This window comes from Drosophila pseudoobscura, chromosome 2 (assembly GCF_009870125.1).
Source record: "Drosophila pseudoobscura strain MV-25-SWS-2005 chromosome 2, UCI_Dpse_MV25, whole genome shotgun sequence".
NCBI classification, from domain to species: Eukaryota; Metazoa; Arthropoda; class Insecta; order Diptera; family Drosophilidae; genus Drosophila; species Drosophila pseudoobscura.
This window is the reverse complement of record NC_046679.1, coordinates 881467-901332: the sequence shown is the minus strand read 5'-3', so window position 1 is coordinate 901332 and position 19866 is coordinate 881467. Positions and strand designations below refer to the sequence as shown.

Genomic DNA, 19866 nt, shown 5'->3' with positions numbered 1-19866 from the left:
CACAAAACAAAACGGAATCAAACGCTTTTAATATTTCATAAATAGCAAGTCGTTTTATTCGCAAAGAGGTTTACATTCAGACATTTATATTTACATGAACATACTCGCACTCGTACTCGTACTCGTATTCGCACTCGAACACGCACTCGTACTCGCACTCGTAGGTTGATTACTTCATTACATATTTTGTACAACTTAAGACGGCAGCTTAAAGCGGATTGATGGGATTGGGATTGCGATTAGACTGGATTGGAATTGGTATTGGGACGAGTGAAATGGAAACTCGAGGAACCAGTACAGTATTTACACCTTAAAAACAAACAAAATATGGGGACTCTTACTTTTTCGACTCTTTAGTTTGATGTATCCTTCCTGCTGATGAAATAGTCTTCAGATTTCAAAAGAGCTTTCTTTAAGTAGTGCTGTTAAATGAAATTCCACCGATTTACGTATGATATGTGCAATGGGCGGTCGCAGTGCTGGGGTTATATTGTGGTACTGTCTGTGGTATGTATAAGGAGGATATACAATATTTCTGTTTGGCTTTGACCTGCTAAAAGTATAAATTCGAGACCTAAATAAAGTAAGCTTATAGCCAGGTTTTGTCATCGGCTGCATCATTGCCATTCCCTGACCCTGTCCCTGGCCCAGTCCGGCCTCCCAGGTTGGCGCCTCTATAGTTATTGTTGTAGGGCGATGAGGAGACTATCTGTGTCTGCATCTGCATCTCAACGCTTTCCATCGGCATCGTCGGGTTTGTCGGGTTCGTCGGGGTCAGGCCAACCGGCTGTCAGGAGAGCAGCTGAGTGGTCTGACCTTCCATTCCCAAGGCGGAACTGCTGGTATTAGAGGCACCACTGCTCTGTCCGGTCCAGCGGTGCTGCAGCTCCTGCTGGTATGGCATTCGCTTCCTGTTGCTGTTGCTGTTACTGTTGCTGTGGCTCAGGCTCAGGTGCTCCGCTGGCGCCGAGTGGCGGTGCAGGACCTCATGCTGCTGGCTGGATCGCAGCGGCGCATTGCGGAGAACTCCTGGGAGCAAATGAGTAAAGAACATAATTAAGTCGTGGGCGCTCATCAATAACCATGAGAGGGCGCTTCTCTCACCACAATGGGAAATTCGATGCGACTTCGGTGAGCTGGGGCAGGTGTAAAGTATCGACTTCTGTGTATCTATCGACATATGGAACTCATTAGCCCTGCCATTAGGCTCTTGGCCGCCCTCCGAATGCTTACCATTGCGCTTGATGCGATTGTGATCTGGCGAGCCGGAGCAGGAGTACCGCGAAGTCAGGTTATCCCTTCGGTTGAGGGAGTCCGCGCCCACCCGCACAAACAGGCACCAACGAAAGACCATCTTGAACCCGTACCGAAAGCTGCAAAGACAGTGAAAATATACACTACAAGCTGGAACCTGCAGAATACCTACAGAACGGAATGTAAATAAAACTCAATTTTATGCGCAGGGCGTGGCGGGGCTTCTCGATTATCTATTTCCGCTTCCGTTCTATGGTTCTAGCGTTCGTCGTCGCTCCAGTAGATCGAGCGACAGGTTACTCGCGAGGTCTTTAGATTACAATTTATAGACCCTATGAGTAGCCCGTACCGCCGTATAAATTAACAAACACCTCCACTGTCCTTGTCCTCTGTCATTTGCATAAGGGGCTCCGTCAATGGACTGGCTCTGGCTGCGGTCCTGGCCCTTCCCTGTCCCCTTTGCAGGCCATCGAACCACTCCACCCATAGTCAGATATCCGCTGACTGAGCGAAATTAATTGCAATCGTTACGTTTTCCCGGATACGCACACGGATACGGACCCGGACACGGACACTGGCGCGTGAACAGCCAACAGTCAATTTGTACACATCCGCGTTGACATTTTGTGTTATTTTTCGTTGGGATATGAATATCCATCGGTTCGGTGTCGTGGATTAGCAAACTATGTTTATTGGAAGCGTGCATTGGGGTTCATTGACGCCAGCAGGGCTGTACAGAATGTACAGACTGCCAGCACAGCAAGTACTGTACTTAATTTCAAGCAGGGCAAAATCGAGAGCCAACCAATCAACTTATCTGTCGGCGGCTCCCTTGCTGGGATGCCCCCCAAAAGAAACTTAGCTGAGGGCCCCGTCCTGATGCGAATTCAACTGCAAATGACATAATTTGTGGTGCCGCAGCGTACTCACCGCGAATTCATCCAGCAGTAAATAATGGGATTATACATGGAGTTGCTCATGGCCAGCCAGTATATGGCCAAATAAAGTTCCTGGATGAAGGGCGCCTCGGTGATGGCCGGGTAGCAGGACGTGACGATGAAGTAGCTGTGGAAGGGCAGCCAGCAAATGGCGAATATCAGCACGACCACAATCATCATTTTCACCACCTAAGCAGAAAATGAATAAATATACATACATATATGCTGTGCCACTTAAAGAAGCTCCAAATAAATGCAAAATCAACTGATAGAAGCTAAGTTTAATATTAAGTACACAAGGATTCATAATTCATAGCTCTCACCCGCCGTTTGCTGCGGACGTTTTCCGTTTGCCTGGGCGTGCACTCGCCGATGGTCTTGGAGCCCCACAGCTCGATGCCCACGCGCGAGTAGGTGACCGTCATGGACACAATGGGCAGAATGTAGGTGAGTATCATGATGAGTATGTTGTAGCTAAACGAAGGAGCAGAGCAGAAGTCACACAGATAGTTGTTACAATCCTTTAAATTGGTCAGGCAATGCTTTTATGCCGTTTAGTATCTATGGGTCTATGGTACATTGTTGTTATGAGTTGGTTTATTGAGTAAGTAGCAATTTGGAGTGAATCTAAAATTAATGGCCTTGCATGTGGGACAGACAGGACACACAGGACACACAGCACACACAGGACACACCGACAGGATACAGTGAGCGCGTCAACCAAATTGCCGTACAAAATGGCTGTAAAAAGCAACACGTTTCATATGCCCCCCTCCCCCTGTGCTCCATCCTGTTAGCCCGAACTCTGTTCCGCCTCTCTGTCGCCTGTTTTTTATGTCAGTTGGTGGGTTGGCTGGTTGCCTTGGGTTTTGGCTGTTTCGTTTGTCAACTCACTGCGAAACTGACATTCGAAATGTCCGCTTTTACGACTTCTATCTCCTATCCGCGGATGCCATCCGGAGATCCAATGTTGCAGTCTCTGATTGCCGTCCATGCACCTTCGTTTCGGGAAGAGCTATGTACCCTGTCCAGTCCAGTACTGTTCTTGACTTGTGTGTTCCCCCGTGGGATTGTGGAATTGTGGGATTGAGGGAAACATGTCACTGAAAAGCCCCTATGCTCGTAAATTCACCCTCAGTGATGGGGACTCCCCCTTGTTTCCTGTGTCTCTACCTGGATTGATTTCTTGATGGAATACTCACATGTACTCCAGCATGGAATGGTTGGTCTGACCGTCCGGCCATTCCGGGTAGCAGACAGTCCGTGGGCTCTGGCCCTTGACAGGCACCTCCTCGGTCTTGTAGAAGATCATCATGGGGCAGGAGATGAGTGTGGAGGCCAGCCAGATGACCGCTGCAATGGCCAAATTGCATCGCTTGCTCATCCGGGGCTGCAGCGGCCGCATAATGGCCACGTATCTGGAGTAAAAAACAAAAGCAATGCAGTGGAGCGCCATTTTTAATACAATAAAAGGGGGAACACGTCCCTGAACATCCTCCCCTACCCATTCTGAAACTTTTGGCAGCGAACGAGCGACCCGGAAGCCGTAAGCTGATTACAGACCCCGAAAAAACTCCGTAAAATGCAATTTAGCGGCAGGCCCCAACACAAAATTAAATTAATCCCTTCACTTTTTGGGCTGCAATGTGGAATGTGGAGGCTCCTCATCAGATCAAGGACCATTAAGTGCGGATGCGGACTAGGATACAACAACAATCTACAACAAGTAACGAGTAACAGGCTCTAAATAATTGGTTGCCATACAGCTCTATTAGATCAATACGAATGGGGATGCCTCCAATGGATTTTCCAATAGATTAATTTCTCTAGATTCCGTTTTGTTTGGGATTTGCCTTTTTTGACAGGCAATCGTTTATGCTGGCAGGAAAAATCTCCCTGAACTGAATGGGTTATATGCAAAATAGACAGACATACATCGGCTCTCAGACGGAAATCTATCATATTTAGAGCACTTGAAGTCGTGATTGATATGGGTCTCTCTGGGATGAAGCGTGTCCCTTGAAGTATTCATAAGTTGCCGTCCTTTGTCGGCATGTCGGGGGGGTAGGGGCATGGGTATGGGTTTTTGTTTGGGTACTCACCTGTCGATGGAGATGGCCATGAGGGTGAAGACCGAGGCGCAGATGCTCAGCATGGCGATGAACTGCGAGATTTTGCAGTAGAGCTCGCCGAAGGGCCAGTCGCTGTCCAGCATGTAGTAGTAGTTGAAGGTTACGTTCAGACTCGAGACCATCGCGTCCGCAATGGAGAGATTCACTGGCGGAAATGGAAGCACCGAAAAGAGCCAAATCAGAAACTCTGCCTAAGCAAGTTATGGGACAAGGAAAAAAAACAAAAAAGGAACGACAAAGAACATTTCTAATTGCAGGGGGCTGGAGCCAGGAAGGACACACCTTTGGTCGTTATTTATGCGTTGTACATTTGTAATTAGTGGGGCATAAAGTGCACCTTTACTTCCAGTTCCCCTTGAGTGGGAGCCAGCCATATTTGTTTGCCTGACAACTGAATGGCAATCACGGGTCCTTGTCCATGTCCATCCGTATCCGCATCCGCATCATTCATTACTTGATATACTTTTTATTGTGTTCCATTTGCATGCCGTGTAACGATTCACATGCTAATGAATCAGCAGTCACAGCGGCCACAGAACAGCAGAAAGCGATAGGAAAAACGAAGAAAGGGAAAGTGTCTTCGCCTTTGTTTACTTTTCATTATCTCCCCGAAGATAAGGCGACAAAGAACACACGAAGAACAACAGCACAAACAATAAAACAAATGTTCTCTGCTGAACATTAGCCCCGTGTTCCATGTTCCATGTTCCACCCTCCAAGTTCCACCTTCCATGTTCCATTTTCTAGCTATTCTTCTCTCTGCCGCCCACGACACGTCGCGACGTGTCGCATTCGAATTTCGAACAAACGACCTACCCTACTCGATCTCCTCTGGTTGTGGGTACCCGTGAGGGCCTGTGGCCACGCCACGTAGCCAAATATCGATTCAGCCTCATTTTAATTAATAACAAAAGGAAACTTTTCAGCTATGCCGCCCCGTTCCGTCGATCCGCCGACAGATAAAATTCCATGACTACACTACACCGAAAATACTCTCAGTTCCAAAAACTAATTAATGGCAAATAATTAAGTATTAAAATCTGCTTGCAGCTGCCAGCTGGTCGTTCCTTATAATTTTCCTATAAATATTTACACAACTTTCAAGCAACTCTGGCGTGGCTCCAAATACTCTTTTCTGCTCGCCAAACTCAAACAAAAGATGCAAATACGCATTGATAATGAACCCAAAGAAGATTATCAGCCCCCCACAGCCACCCACTGCCCCCACAGCCGCCCACAATATGGCCCTCTGGAGGTGCCTCAAATGATTGTGATGTGAATGTACAATTTTCGTGCTCCCGAAATGATTAAAACGTCAGAACTTGTTAGCAATAATAATGATTGGCGCCGATGTGATGTGTAAGTAAGTATTTATAAATGCAAATTCATCATGGAAAGCCCTGCCAAAGCCTTCGAGCTCAACGGGCATTTACGTAGTTTACATAATAATGATAATAATCATTACTGAAAGAGCCGGCATCCGATTACCGATGCTAGGGGTAGACGCCAGAGGCAGGCCCGAGCCGGAGCAGGGGCTGGCCGAGCATCCACTTTGCCTTTTCCATTGTTTGATTTTGATCTTGGACACAGGACTGGGAGGACTGGGGGGACTGGGAGGACACGCAGGCCAAGGGGGGATGGGCTTAGCCATTGTTTTTGCCATGCTTTTGTGCACTTTTTCCGTCTTCTAGCCCTCTAATGGTTTCGACCCTGCAACTGCACTGCCTCCTACAGCGTACAGTATGCAGATATGTACGAGTATGGTATGATATGCTGCGTGCAATCGAATGTACATTTGTGCCTGGGTGTACTCGTATTGTGTATTGTGTGCATAGTGTGTGTCCATCAGGAAAGTTTACCGACACCCAGGAGGCATCCTTGACTGCATCATAATGCTCTTAATGTCGTTATCACGATTATGCACTCCTGCAGAAAGTTGGCACACACAAACACACACACACACGGACACACACACTTCTCTTCCGAAGAGTCAAAAAGTTTGTGTGTCAGAGCAGGCATTTGAATTATTAAAATTGTCGCTCAACTCAAAATGAACATTCCTGTGGATCCCAAGGGCCACCTGACACTGCAAAATGCACTCCGAGACGTGACTGAACGAGAGATTCAATTATTAAAGGCCATTGCAATCTTAACAGGCAAACTTGATGGCTTGATTGTACTGCCTGGCTCGAGGCAGAGGATATTAAAATTAATGACATCATAGCTGCCCCGCCCCCCACCTCAACATGGCCAAATGTTTGGTAGTTTTCTTAAGTTCCCCTGCAGGCACTCAGCCCTAAATGAAGCGTTGAAAGGTAATGTCCCCCAAGGAGCAGTGCACCTAATTGGACCTAGGGTACAGCTGCAGCTTAAACAGATTGAACTTAACCAAAAAAGATACAAATGCGAAGCATGCAAATACAAAAGCAAAGATAATTAACGACACAATCAGTGCTGTTGAATGAAGGGCTGCAGTAATGAAGGGGGAGCGTTAATGATTTGGGTCGATTGCTGTGTTCGGCCAGAGGGAAACACCCGCAGTCGTATGCGTGATATTTGCAATGCGTATACGCAATGTTTGCCCACGTGCCTGGCCACGTAACGTAACATAGCGCAACGTACTCACCTATGAAATAGTTGGTGACTGTTCGCATGCGCTTGGTGGTCATCACAATCCATACAACAATTAGGTTGCCGCCTGTTGCCACAATGACCATGCCGCCAAAGAGTATGCTCCACAGGATCTGACGCCACCAGGGCATCACGAATGCAAACGAGCCGGCTGTCTCCATTGCCGCCGCCGCCTCGTTCCCTTCCCCGTTGGGAGCCTCGGAGGATGGCAGGCCCGTCGGAGTCTGCAAACTGGAGGGAGGGAGGGAGGGAGGAGCCATGGAGCCATGGAGCCATGGAGAACGGAGGATGGAGGAACAATGGGGAATTAGTGACATCGAGATTAAGTGTGTGTTATGTTTCATGTCGTCCCACCGCTTCGCCCTAAACGACTGCCAAGTGGGCGGTGATGTGATGTGTCTATGTAACCAAGAGAATGAGTGTGCGGGCTGGGGTTTGTGTGTGCTAGGATCCTGGATTCCAGGATGTTGTCGCTATTAAGCATGTGTAATTGTGCGTGCGTTGACAAATCCGTGTTTCTCTGCATCGCCGTCTGCCACATAAAACATTGAGGGTGCTGGAGCTGCAGAGGAAGGAAGGTAGGCAGGGAGGCCGTGCTGGAGCCCATCGGTTGCTGCTGTTGTCGTCATCTTTTTAATATTTCGTGTGCCTGTGCCTCGGCGGCTTGTTTATTTAGGTTCACATCTACGAAAGTGTTTGAATAGACGGCAAGGAAATGGAGCACGGCCCAGGAGCATGGCGCGTGGAGCGTGGACCAGCCGCAGGAGGGAAAGGATTTCTGTGGCGCCAACTCAACTCCGTCCTGCAGCCCCCGATAGCCCTTTAGTCCGCTAGTCCGCTAGTCCGCTAGTCGGTCTTTATTGGACATACTATATACATCTTTGTACAACGGAAAGACGGAGAGGGAGGGTCCTGGCGATGTCATTTAATATGCACGTATTGTGTTGAAGAAGGCCCATAACTGTCAGGCCAGGCCAGGCCAGGACCACGACCAGGACCAGGCCAGCACCAGCTCCGGTGAGTCATTAGAGTTTGCTTTCGCTCTTCAGAGCAATTAAAAAAGTGCTCACATAAGTAATTCTCACTTTACAGAGCGGGGCAGAGCAGAGCCCTTTCCTCACAGGACGAACTGCTGGGGATTTACTACATAAGTTCCCATTTGTTTAAGGGCCCGCTGCAAAGAGGATTATTGATTTGTTTTTATGGGTTTCCAGAAGGGAAGGAGAAAAGCCTACGCAGAGCGGGAAGGGAGACCCATTCATGCAGCCTCCGGCGGCAATTCATGCCATGGCAAACAATGACAAAACGAAATGTTGATGGGCCTGCTTTCGAGGTTTAAATATCGCATTGAAAGAGGGCAAAGGGTATACTATTTGCTTAGAGAAACTGATAATACAATGATAACATGGGAATATCAAAATTTCATAATCAAATCTACTCGATTCCGGACTCGGACAATGAAGCCTTGGAACTTAGTAGGAAAGGATAGGGTATATGAGCTTCGTTTTATTGAAGCGGTCAGCTTTTGTTTAGTTTTTCCCTTCTTTATTTTCCCATGAATCAGAAGCAAGCAAACAGGCAGTTCGAAAAAGGCAAAGAATAGGCAGCAGTAGAAACAGCAAATGATACTTGGGGCTGTTATTACAGGATTGAGGACAGAGCCTCAGAGTCTCAAAAAATACGACAAAAAAACACAGAAAAGCCACTCGGAAAATGTATTTTCGATGCGTCAAACGCAGTCATGGCATAATAATTATCTGACTCTGAATGCCACAGCCACAGCCACAGCCCGAGCCGAGTCGAGTCGAGTCTGCAGCGGATTTTACTGCAGTAATTTGGTGGGGGGAGGGGAGGCCATGGTCTATGCATAAGAACTGTCGGCGTTTTTTTTGCAGCCTGGAGACGTTGCTGGGAGACGAGCCGACAAACAGCCCAAGGCTGGATCAAGTATGGAACCTATTCCTCTTCTGTGCATAGTATGTTTTCCTGAATGCTACGAGTCTCTGCTTTCCGCGTGCCTCTCCAGCGTATTTGAAACGGAAATAAAGAGCCTGGCACGGAGACTGCGATTGGGACTGGAGGGAGCAAGCGGATGTGTCTGAATGAATGATTGAATGGCGCAATGAAGGCATCATTAGAGATGCATACTCGCACTCGAACTCGCACTCGCACTCGTAAAACTCGTACAAAGGCGAAGCGGAGAGGCACGAGCTCCACGAATTTATGGGCTTTGCTTCCCCTCCCTCCGGTGGGGGGAGGGGGGCGCATGTGTGGGAATTAATTGAGTTGTGTGTCATAATTAGGCATTAGCAGGGGGGTCAAAGGCTCAACTTACGTTTGGCTGAGATTGTAGGCGTTGCTGGGCAGACCAAAGTCCTGGCTGAAGTCGGGGACGGGCGTGACACTGCTCATGGCGTTGTACAGCATGACTGCGGGTGTGCTCCAGTTACTCCAGTTGATCTCAGTGTCCGGAGAGTCCTCCACCCCGGTTCCGGCTCCGCTGTGGCTTTCCATCATTCTCCGGACGTATTGTTCTTTGTATCCTGTATCCTGTGTCCCGTGTCCCGTGTCCTGTGTGATGTGTGTGCTTAGCTAATGTTGCGTGTCCCTTTTTCGGTTCTCCTATTTGTTTTCCATTTACCAGCTTCGGAACCTGAAAGGACACAAGACTTAATTTCACTTAATTTCTTAAATGTTTTCTTTTATTTTATTTTATTTTAAAATCTATTTGTTTTGTTTCCTCTGTTGTTTCTTTGTTGCTTGAAAGTAATCTTTTGATACTCATTTGATTCAAAAGTTTTTCGAGGCTCGGCTCCCTCTACGTGCTCGTAGGCTTTCAATATCGATTTCGATTCTTTTCCTTTGTGGACCTGACTTCCAAGCCCCTCACCCCTGCCCTGCCCTGGCCTCATCCTCCTCCTTGTCTCATTTGCGGCCTGTCCCATGACCTTCCAGAGAAGTTTCTTGCGGTTTGTTTGCTAGTTCTTTGAATTGTCTGGCTTAGGAACGACTCTCCTCAAAGCGGAAAAAGTACCACAAAATGTTTAGCTGTTGATGAGGCCACTATTAAAAGTACAGGCCGTTTTCGGGGCTTAGACATGCTCCGGGTGAGAGTTTTTATTGATTGAATGGGAGCTTGTTCCGACAGATATTCGGTTTCGCGATGAGGATTGTCGCCGCAGTATTGAACAAACAGAGGGGCAATAAATGTAATTCATTCCTGAAGCTAATGCATCCCCAGAGCCAGATTAAATTCCATCTACAAGTATTTTTTTCAAGGTACGTTCACCTTTCACATTTTTAAAAGGATCCTTTCTCTGGAACCCCACAGATCTGGCTCGGTTATTCAATGATTTAATTCAATTTACTCTGCATACTCCACACTCTCCCCAACTTTTTTAATAGAAAAGCACGTTTCTCTAGAACTTATTTTGAAGCCACTTATATTTTTGTTACAAAATACTGTCCAAAAGCTGCAAAAAAAGTTTCGTTTACAAGTGTGTGGTCTGTCCTGAGTACTCGCCTGGTTGTCCTTCAATTATGACAGAGGAATGTCTCTGCCAGGTCAAGACACTCGTAATTGCAAGAGCAGTGCAGTCCGAGGGCCCCTTGAAGTTCAACGAAGCCCTGGGCCCTGAGTTGTACTCATTTTTGAGGCATTTTCATTATGTTTGGAATAGCACCGCACAGAATGTGCAACTACTTACTGCCAGAGCAAAAGAACAAAGGAAACACGGAAAGAGCCGTCCATCATGCGTCCAGTCAATACTCAAAATCAACACCTACGAGTACGAGCCACAAAGCCTGCAGCTGCAACGCCCAAGAGCGGAATAGAAGAACAGCAGAAGAGCAGAAGAGCAGAAGAGGCAGCATCGACAGCTATTAAACAAACACCAAGTCCGTGGCGCGGCACGGCGGGCCAGAAATCAATTGCCGGCAATATGTCTACTCTGAAAATGATTACTAAATACACAAAGCATATGCCACAAACAAATTAATAATAATTCTCCCAGGGAGTGAGCAGTGGTAGGGGAAGGGGCTGTGGCCATCCTAGGGGCTGGTGCAACGACGATGCACTCTTAATGAAATGTAAACAATCTTCAAAAGGAATGTCCGCTATAATTGGCAGATCGCTCCGGCAGTCTCCGAGTGGGACATGGGGCGACCACGACCCCCAGTTCCAGTACCATCGCCAGCGCCAGCGCCAGCTCCAGCCCCCAAAGCCTAGCAGGGTAGGGGAAGGGTAAGCCGTACAATGTGCGCAAATATTTGCCAAAATAGCGAAATGCCCGGCAGCCTGGCAGCGGACGCTCTGGGCTGGACTGGGCGGGTCCTTTGTGACTGATGGCCGTTCAAATTGCGTTTTCTTTCAATAATCACAAAAAATTACACTCGCATTTTTTGTGCCTAGAATTTCAGTGAACTTGAAAAATGGCCAAACTGTCACGTTCCATGATACAAAGCGTTGAAAAGTGCTGATACAGTAGGCCACTGGCTGGGCTCTGGGCAGGGCCTGGACTCCACTCTAGCCGGAGTACGTATACGCCACGTTGTGTTGTGCCACGACCGTGGCTGTGGGAGCTGTAAAGTTTAAATGAATTTGTCTGGCTCTTTGTCAGCTTCTCCTCGGACTGTTTTGCTATTTCTTTCTCTTTCTCTTTTTCGAAATCTTTATCTCACAGCTCGCACGCGGTTAAAATAGTTGAGGAGCCGCCGAGTGTCTGCTACAACACATCGGCTTTCACTGGAAATATCCCCAGGAGGGTACTCCTGAATCGCGGACCAGCTTGCCGTGACAGGGGAAATGACGAGGGGCATCAGAGTCTAAAAATATTGATAACGCTGGAACAGTACGAGATACTTGGCTTAGGCCTACGCGACCTTTTAGTTCTTCGGAAAACGCTGCAGATATTTATTTGAGCCAGGAGCAGGGAAAGCACATTCGGCATTCATTACGACCGAGAATAAAAGCTTCTCCCCCTCTCTCTCTCCCTCTTTATTGTGTGTCTTTGACAAGTCAAGTACAGGGCGGGGTGGGGGGCCCGGCCAAGCCTTGGTCTTGGTCTTAGGGTGTGGCAGCAGCAACCATAGCGCGTCTCCATGGACGCGTAAGTATGTGCCGCAACATATGTATGTCAATAAGAGCTGTCCTAGGACCTGCTACCCCTGCCACGGCGACTCGGCGGTCTACTTTCGGCCAGCATACAACAAACAGTATATAGCGTATAGCGTATATGTAGTACACTTTCACTTCCTGCCAGCCAGGACAAGGCCGAGGCCGAGGCAGTGAATTTCTAAAACAATTTATTATAAAACAAAAACCCGAACAAGGCCCTGCCTCCTTCGACTTGGCCGGGACTAGAGCTACAGCTGGAGAGCTCACAATAAAACGGAACGCCATAAGCAGCATTACCCGGCGCATTGGTTGGTTCTGTGTCTGAGACTGGCCCCAACCCCCAACCACATGGAAGCGAACTTGAATCGTAATTACCAACGCCTTTCAGCGGGCTTAAACGAGCGTTTTTAATTCCCCCCCACAAGCACCCACTCACGGAACCACATACGGAACAACAATTACGAAATAAAATGAGCTTAAAGTACGAGTCTATGGGGCTGCAAATTGGCGAAATTCGCCCCCATCCTCCAGCCTCCAGCCTCTAGCCCCCAGCCTCCAGCCTGCAGCCCCCAGCCTCCAGCTCATCCAGAGCCAGATTCTACAGCAGCGAACAGTGGGAGCAGAATTCATCAAAATGATTGTTTAATGAGCTCCATGCTCCCCATGCCCCGTGCCTCATACTGCCGGTGCTCCCATGCCTCGCTCCTAGCAAGCAATTCATTTACGAGTTTATTTCTTCTTTCGCACCTTTAAAAACAAAATCCAAAAACAACCAAACCCAAGAACAACAACATTCACACAAATTAAAAAAACACATCTAATATATAAATAAATCGGCATGGGATGGGTGATAAAAGTACCCACACAAAGACACAAACATAGAGATTTCCATGAAGAGCCGTGGGCAAATACTCGTACATTGTGTGCCCCACTGTTGGGGCAGGACAAGATGCTGGCTGCTTCTGTTTCTGTTTCTGCAAATTTAATTGCTGAAGCGTTTTCCGCTGCCAATTGTTTGCGTGTTTGCAGTAGAAATATTTGAAATTGAATCTGAATCTTCGAACGGGGAATGTTAAGTGCCTGAAAAGTATGGCTGGAGCAGCACTCCAAAGGTCACTCGTTTGTGCTTCTTTGTGGCAATTAGGCTTTTCTGCTCATCAGCTGCCGGATGCCGTGAAACGTGAGGCCGACTCGAAGTCCCTTTGTTATCTACGTGGCTTCCTTGTATCGTGCAGTATTTCGCTTTAAGTCCGAGTATCTTTAAGACACAAGCAACGAAAGGAAGAGCAGGAGAGTGAACACGGGCATCCTCTGCATAAATTGACCAGACCAGAGACCAGTTGTGCTCATATCGTAAGCATTATGGGATCCCCCAGCACATAACGAAGCCACAAAAGCCGCACCAGCACGGGAGGAGGAATAGTTCGCAGCACTCATACGACCTGTTGTACCATTGCCAATTGCCATTCTAGGTATTACCATTACCAATTACCAGCACCGGGCATAAACATAAGCTACCAGGTGAGTGGGGTCTGGGGGAGTGAGAAATACACACAAAAACCGAAACGAAGAAACATTTCAAAGCTATTCCAATGTCTTATCTTATCAGAGGTCGGGCAGGAGAGGCACCCGCTCCCCTCCGGTATTACGGTACTTGTGTGCCGTGCATACAAAACCGAAATTGACTCGAACAACACGCCAGACGAGGCAAATCGCCGCTTGCACTTTCACACTTGCTCCACGAAGGGGGGAGGGAGCATCAGACTACAGACCACAATAATGTTCGCCCTTCGCCCCGCCCCTCCGCCGACACCCACTTCAGTCAATTTATTGCAATTATGTGTAAATTGAGGAACAAAGCGGAGACAGACGACAACAGACAGGCAGCGGCACGGGCACTGGAATCGGCACCGGCACCGGCACCGGCCCCGAGCTCTTTAATGGGAAGACCTCCAGAGAAACTCCCTTTCCCGATCCGCACCCTGACTCTTTCCATTGAAGTGGACAGTGGATAGTGGACAGTGCATGGGCTGCTGAAGTTACAGAAGAGAGAGAGAGACTCCGCAGTAAAGTGAGGGCCAGCCGCTAAAATATGCACATGATTCACAGAGTTGTTTAGGATGGCCTTCATTTAAATTCATACCGGGCGGAGATGCGATACTCGTAGGGAAGTAAGCTTGATGTCCAGCTGGAGACTCCTTCGTGCACCCCACACCCACCAGGACCGCCCATCCTTGACTTGGTACGGATGCCGCATCGGTTTCAATTTAATTAAATGTTTTGATGCATGACAGCACAGTGAAGAGGACAGGCCAGTGGCAGGACAGGACCAGCACTCACGGCATTCACTTCTTACTTCTTACTTATTCGCATTCACATTCGTTTCGTTTCGTCTCGATTCGATTCGTTTAAAGATCCAAGTTCGTTCACGCCTGTCTGAACCTTTAAGGACAGTTTTTGGTTTGGTTTTGGGCCAACTACGAAGCTCCAGGCTCAGTCCCAACTAATGGCCTTTGGATGCTCCCCTCCAGCTTATACGCACTAATGCGAATGGAGGGGGAGGACGATTCGCGCTGAAAGGATTTCAGTTTCAGTTTGCTCAGCTGACCATTTGGAGCGGCTCGTGCGACTCCCAGCCTCCGGCCCGAATCCGAGCTGCGGATGCGTCCATTTAGAACCATTTATCCATCAAAGCACTCCACTCACAGAGCCCCTGCCCGCAACCCGAAAGATAATGCTCTGCTGCCGTCTAATAATAGTTGACATTAAATATTTATACGCAGCTCAAGTTGGGGCAGAGTCGTCTCTGATCGAGTTATGGGATTCGTGACGCGTAAAAACTATTAAGGGAACCTTTGGCCTTCCTCAGAGTCCAGCTTGATGTGATGTGCACCGACTGGGGCAAGAGATGTGAGTAAATTATTAATTAAAATTATTATCGCTCTGGCGGCATCTCGATGGGGAAAATCGCTTAAATTACTCGCACAATTATGCACCAAAAGAGCACTGATTGGAATCCGAGCAAATTAATTAGCAGCAATCCGGCAGGGGGAACCAAAGGATCCCCATTCGAGGAGATCAGACAGCAGATAGACCCTTAAAGTGGGCCAAAGGCAAACGCAGTTGAGCGTATTAATTGCTGGTTATTGGCGCAACTATTTCTCGCTTGAATGGCATCCTGAAACCCGACGATGCTTCAATCGCCGCCTGGAGTGGAACCCCTTGAAACAATCCTGCCAATAGGCCCTCAAAATTTGGTTTAATCGCTTGATTAGGCCAGGAATATAATTAAGTTGAGCACGGGGCTCCAGCAGCCGCCACACAAAGTTGTCAGCAGTTAGTAGTTGGCAGTTTCAGGTAATAGTTAGCATTTAATTAATTATTTGCCAAGCAAAAATGTCGAGAAACTTTTAGCCGCCGCCGCTCTGCCGCTCAGCCGCTTGCCGCTGGCTGCCGGTTACTGCCAATTTTTACTGGCTTCTGGCTGTGGGCTGTGGGATGTGGGATGTGGGAAAAACTATAAACATGGTCTGTAGAGTGCTGAGCAAATGTGCTGGCAAAATATTCAATTATGAGTGGTGGGAAAAGCTTACCAGGGGAACAACGACAGCTTCTGGTCTCTGCTTTGACTATGCCAATGAGGCGTATGAGCAATATCTCCCACTGGAAACAATGGAATTGTATTTAAAAATAAATTCCCTCTTTTTCGGGGGATCTGCAGGTCTGCAGATCTGCGATTCGGTGCTTATTGTTTATGTCTATTAGTTTTAAACAAAACACCAATTTGTATATTCACGTTTAACGACTAGTTTATTGTTTTTGCTATTCGATGCCGTTGCCGCTGCTGCTGCTGCTGCTGCTGCCGATGCCGATGCCAATACCGATGCTGCGTGGTTATTTGTGTTTCACAAAATTCAATTTTATTTTAAATCCACTGCCACGAATTCAATTACGATACGGATCAGGCTATGCCGCCGGCATTTTCTCAGCATTTTCGCAACATTTTCATTTCATTTTCGACCTGCCACACTGCCACACAACGCGAAGCAAAACGAGGCGAAGCGGACGTCGTCGTCTTTTCGAACTGTTCGCGCGCGAGTCTGCCGTTGAACTGACTGCCGCACGGAGTGCTCAACGCTGAGGCTGTGTCAGCTAGTATCAGTGAGACAGCCACTGGTGGAAGAGTGAGGGGGGCATGCCACCGCCACCCACCAGAGTCCCCAAGGGCTGGTGCTGATGCTGATGCCGCTTGTTGCATGTCGGAGAAAGCAAAAAGGGTCTGATTAAAAGGGTTTTCCTTTGTCAGAGCTTGCATGTGAAATTCTCCGAATTTTCATGCAAATTTGCATTTGGAATCCGTTAAAACCGTTGCCCAAATCCGAAATGTAACCGCCTAGGCGCCTCGGCCAGTGTTGCCGAGCTGCTTAAGAGCCAGCCAGCCGGTTCAACGCCTGCGCTCTGCCCTCTTTGGGCCTCCGCTTCGTCCACTCTCTCCTTCTTTATCTTTCTCTCTGTTTTCATACGGCCATTCGTAAACAATCTTCACGGAGACGATTGAGGCACTGGTGCGGCACGTGCAGCCCCCGAAATGGCTATGTTTGTTGCTCTTAACCGAACGACTTCACTCTTTCACACCAGACACCAGCTGGCTGGACGGCTGGACGGCTGGATGCTGGCTGGGATGCGGATCCGGATCGGGATCGGAAATATGCGTTAAGTAAGCAACACATCAAAAATAGTTGCTGCCGGATCGAATTTGCCGACTTTGATGGGTTAATGTGCTGCCCGGAATGGCATTCCACGGCGTCTCTCCGAAAAAACAGAATGCATCAATGTCCAATCAATCATTCAGGGTCTCTGTCGGGGTCCGACGTGCACTTGGCCACACCTAGTGGCCGGGCCAGTATCCTTCGGAGGCGACATTCATAATCGTTATGGCCAGCTTACGAGAAGAGAGGGGAGCAAGGGGGATCCTGCAATATCCCGACCAGCTGGGCATCATTAACTATCTGCAAGTCTCGCTCGTTACCAGTGCCATTGCCACACCAGTGCCAGTGCCAGTGCCAGTGCCAGTGCCCTGCTGATGACCCTATTTAATCAACGCTAAGCCCGGCTCCGACTCCGGCTCCGGCACCCACCCTGCGGCCCCCAAATGATAATTTGTTTGTCAACAGACTATAATGCGGGCGAAAATGTATATTTGGCTAAATACAAGCCCTGCCTCGGAGTGGCAGTATGGCACTCCGTTTTTTGATTGATGACCACAACGACTGTCCGGCGCGGCAGCGGCCTGTGGGCTCTGTTTAAAAAAATTTCCATTTTCATTTTCCATACGAAACGTATCTTGTTGCGCGTCCCGCTGTTTTTAAGTGCATGTCATTTGGCTGTTGCCTGTTGGCAGTTGGCCGTCGGCTGATGCCTGATGCCTGATGGTTCGTTGGGTGGTTGGGTGGTTGGGTGGCTGTTGGCAGGACCCTGTCATTGTTAAAGTGATGGATAAATTGGGAAAACCGCGCTGCACAGTGAAATTCACTTAACCGGGGTCATGTAATCAATTCAGGGCGTCCATCCGTCCCATCCCTGCCTCCCCCGAGGCCAAATTGCTGTTGCGTGTAGTAGAAGCCGGCAGTGGCCGAAACTTATTGGCACCCACCGTGAGGCTCGCCACGGCGCCCTTTAAAATATATATTCTAATATATATATGTGTGCATAGTTCGGTGCATGCACGGCTCCCATCCTCCAATCCGCATTTCTGCGGTAGGGCCAGCAGTTTATGCATGAGTATTTCCCGGCAATTAGCGAAGCGAAGGGCGGCTTCAAAATTGGATTTGCACTGGCCCTGGCACCGGACCGGCCCTTTGTTTCCGCATATGGTCATATTTTAATTTCCACTCAGCCAACCGCATTTCCCCCAATTAAAGTAGGTGCTCTTTGGCTCCTTTTTTGTGAAATGCTTTGCACACTTTCCGCTGCACGGCTTAGAGGAGTCAAGTCCCCGGGTCAAGTAATAAAATTTCATTGGTCTCAGGTGTCACTCGAGGCTGCGGAGGGGCGCACCACCTGCCTCTAATTTATGGAGAACAAAATGCAAACATAAGTTTCATAAAGCCAAAACTTTATTAAAATATGCGACTCTCAAGGAGAAGGAGACGTTGGGGATGGGAATGGGGATGGAGATGACGATGACGATGACGATGCCGATGATGGGGACCTGCCTCTCGTTTGCTGAGTTTTTTGTTGCTGCTGCTCCTGGTGCTGCTTCATTAGGGGAAAGTTAAATCTCCATGAAACACAGAGTTCCTTTCTTTGTTTTTTCTTCGGCTACATTAGACAGCTGCCTCGTAAAAGCAAAAGCAAATACAAAAAGCAAAAGAAACAGAAGCAGAAACAGAGAAAAAGAGCAGCAAATCAACTAAGAAATGGAGAAGGGGAGGGTGGGAGGATGGGGAAAACTTTTTGCTCGCATGTGTGCCCGGGGATCCGTTCCGTTGAAATATGAAGGTACCGTCTCTTAGTGGTAGTACATTTTGCAGACTCCCAAATTGAAAGGCATTACTTAGTTGGATCACAGTCCCCGTTCCTGCCCTTGTCCTTGTGCTGAAACAATTCCTGAATCTATGTTAATCATGTGTCCCCGTCCAGTCCATCCTGCAGACTCTCTTAGCCTTTGAAACAGTCCCACTTGTTGCTCTCCCAGATCAGGCCATACCAGACCACACCAGGGACCACTTGAACTTTGAACTCTTAAATCATACAACTGCCAGACGCACACACACACATTTTAAACAGCCGCCATTTATCAGGGGCCCCGCCAGCTAAGAATCTAATCAACCATCGCCCCTCCGCACCGTCTGCAAAGCAGACCCATGTGCCAGGCCGCCAAATCAATGGGAATTGGCTTCTTCCACAGAGGTCTGCAACTGTGACTACCTCGAATCTCGAACGAGGCACACCTGCCTGCCCTTTGCTATCTGCAGTGTAGGGCGTGGGGGCAACCCCTAGCCTGATCCTGGGGGGAGGGCCGTTCCTCTCCAGACTGCCGCTCGTTATTTGCATGCATGTTCCACAAATTGAAGTGCAAAGTTTCCGAATGCGAAACAATGTGAGCCCCAAGGAGGAGAGGGACACAGAGGTGGCGAACAGTATGTAAAACATCGCCAGCAAATGGTTTGTTGTTCCAAAAAACTTTGATTCGAATTCAGATTGTGTGCAGAACAAGGCAGAAAGGGCTGCGATGGGATGGGGATTGGGTTGAGTGGTTTGAGTGGGAGCTGGGATTGCGGTGTCTGTAATTTCGTAAAGAGAATCGTGCTTAGAGGTAATCACATCTCCTGCAACTGCCTCCCACTCCTGGGACGAAATCAGAGACTCTGAGTAGTTGGAGCTGTTCCAATCTAATCTGACTGCCTGAAGCAGCAAACTTAATTTGCTTAAAGACTCTTTGCATTTCCACAAAGGCCCCTAATCGAAAGCCACTGCTGCGTAACCAGGCAAAGGACTCCACAGCCCACAGCCAACACGTACCCTGAGTGGAGTAGAGTGGAGTAGAGTGGAGGAACACGGCAGTAGTTTCGGCGACTGCACATAAAAATTTTGTGCGCCATAAAAATCAGCTTTTCAATAAAAATACAACTTGTAACCACAATGGCGACGGCGACAGCGACAGTTACAGCACTTGGGTTGGTGGAATGGGGGATCCAATTGGCCAGCAATAAAACTTTGTCTTTGTCCGCGGCTTGGCTCTGCCTGTCCCTGCCCCTGCCCCTGTCCTGAGGAATGCCCCACGGGCTCTCGA

General features: G+C 48.4%; 1 protein-coding gene across 4 annotated transcripts; it reads right to left on the bottom strand.

Moving 5' to 3' along the window:
• Positions 1 to 31: 31 nt before the first annotated feature.
• On the bottom strand, positions 32 to 16187 carry TkR99D (Tachykinin-like receptor at 99D). Of its 4 annotated transcripts, XM_001357585.5 has the most exons (10): positions 15665 to 16187; positions 9291 to 9608; positions 6951 to 7186; positions 4295 to 4469; positions 3395 to 3610; positions 2516 to 2666; positions 2185 to 2381; positions 1234 to 1373; positions 1105 to 1170; positions 32 to 1029 (listed from the first exon to the last, which is right to left on the bottom strand). In XM_001357585.5, exons 2-10 carry the CDS (start codon positions 9470 to 9472, stop codon positions 791 to 793), a joined length of 1602 nt encoding a protein of 533 aa, XP_001357622.4. In that variant the 5' UTR covers positions 9473 to 9608; positions 15665 to 16187; the 3' UTR covers positions 32 to 790. The 4 variants fall into 4 exon arrangements, with proteins under 4 accessions (XP_001357622.4, XP_033241770.1, XP_015038739.2 ...); XM_033385879.1 differs by lacking the exons at positions 6951 to 7186; positions 9291 to 9608; positions 15665 to 16187 and adding an exon at positions 4662 to 4732; XM_015183253.2 differs by lacking the exons at positions 6951 to 7186; positions 9291 to 9608; positions 15665 to 16187 and adding an exon at positions 4607 to 4694.
• Positions 16188 to 19866: the final 3679 nt, after the last annotated feature.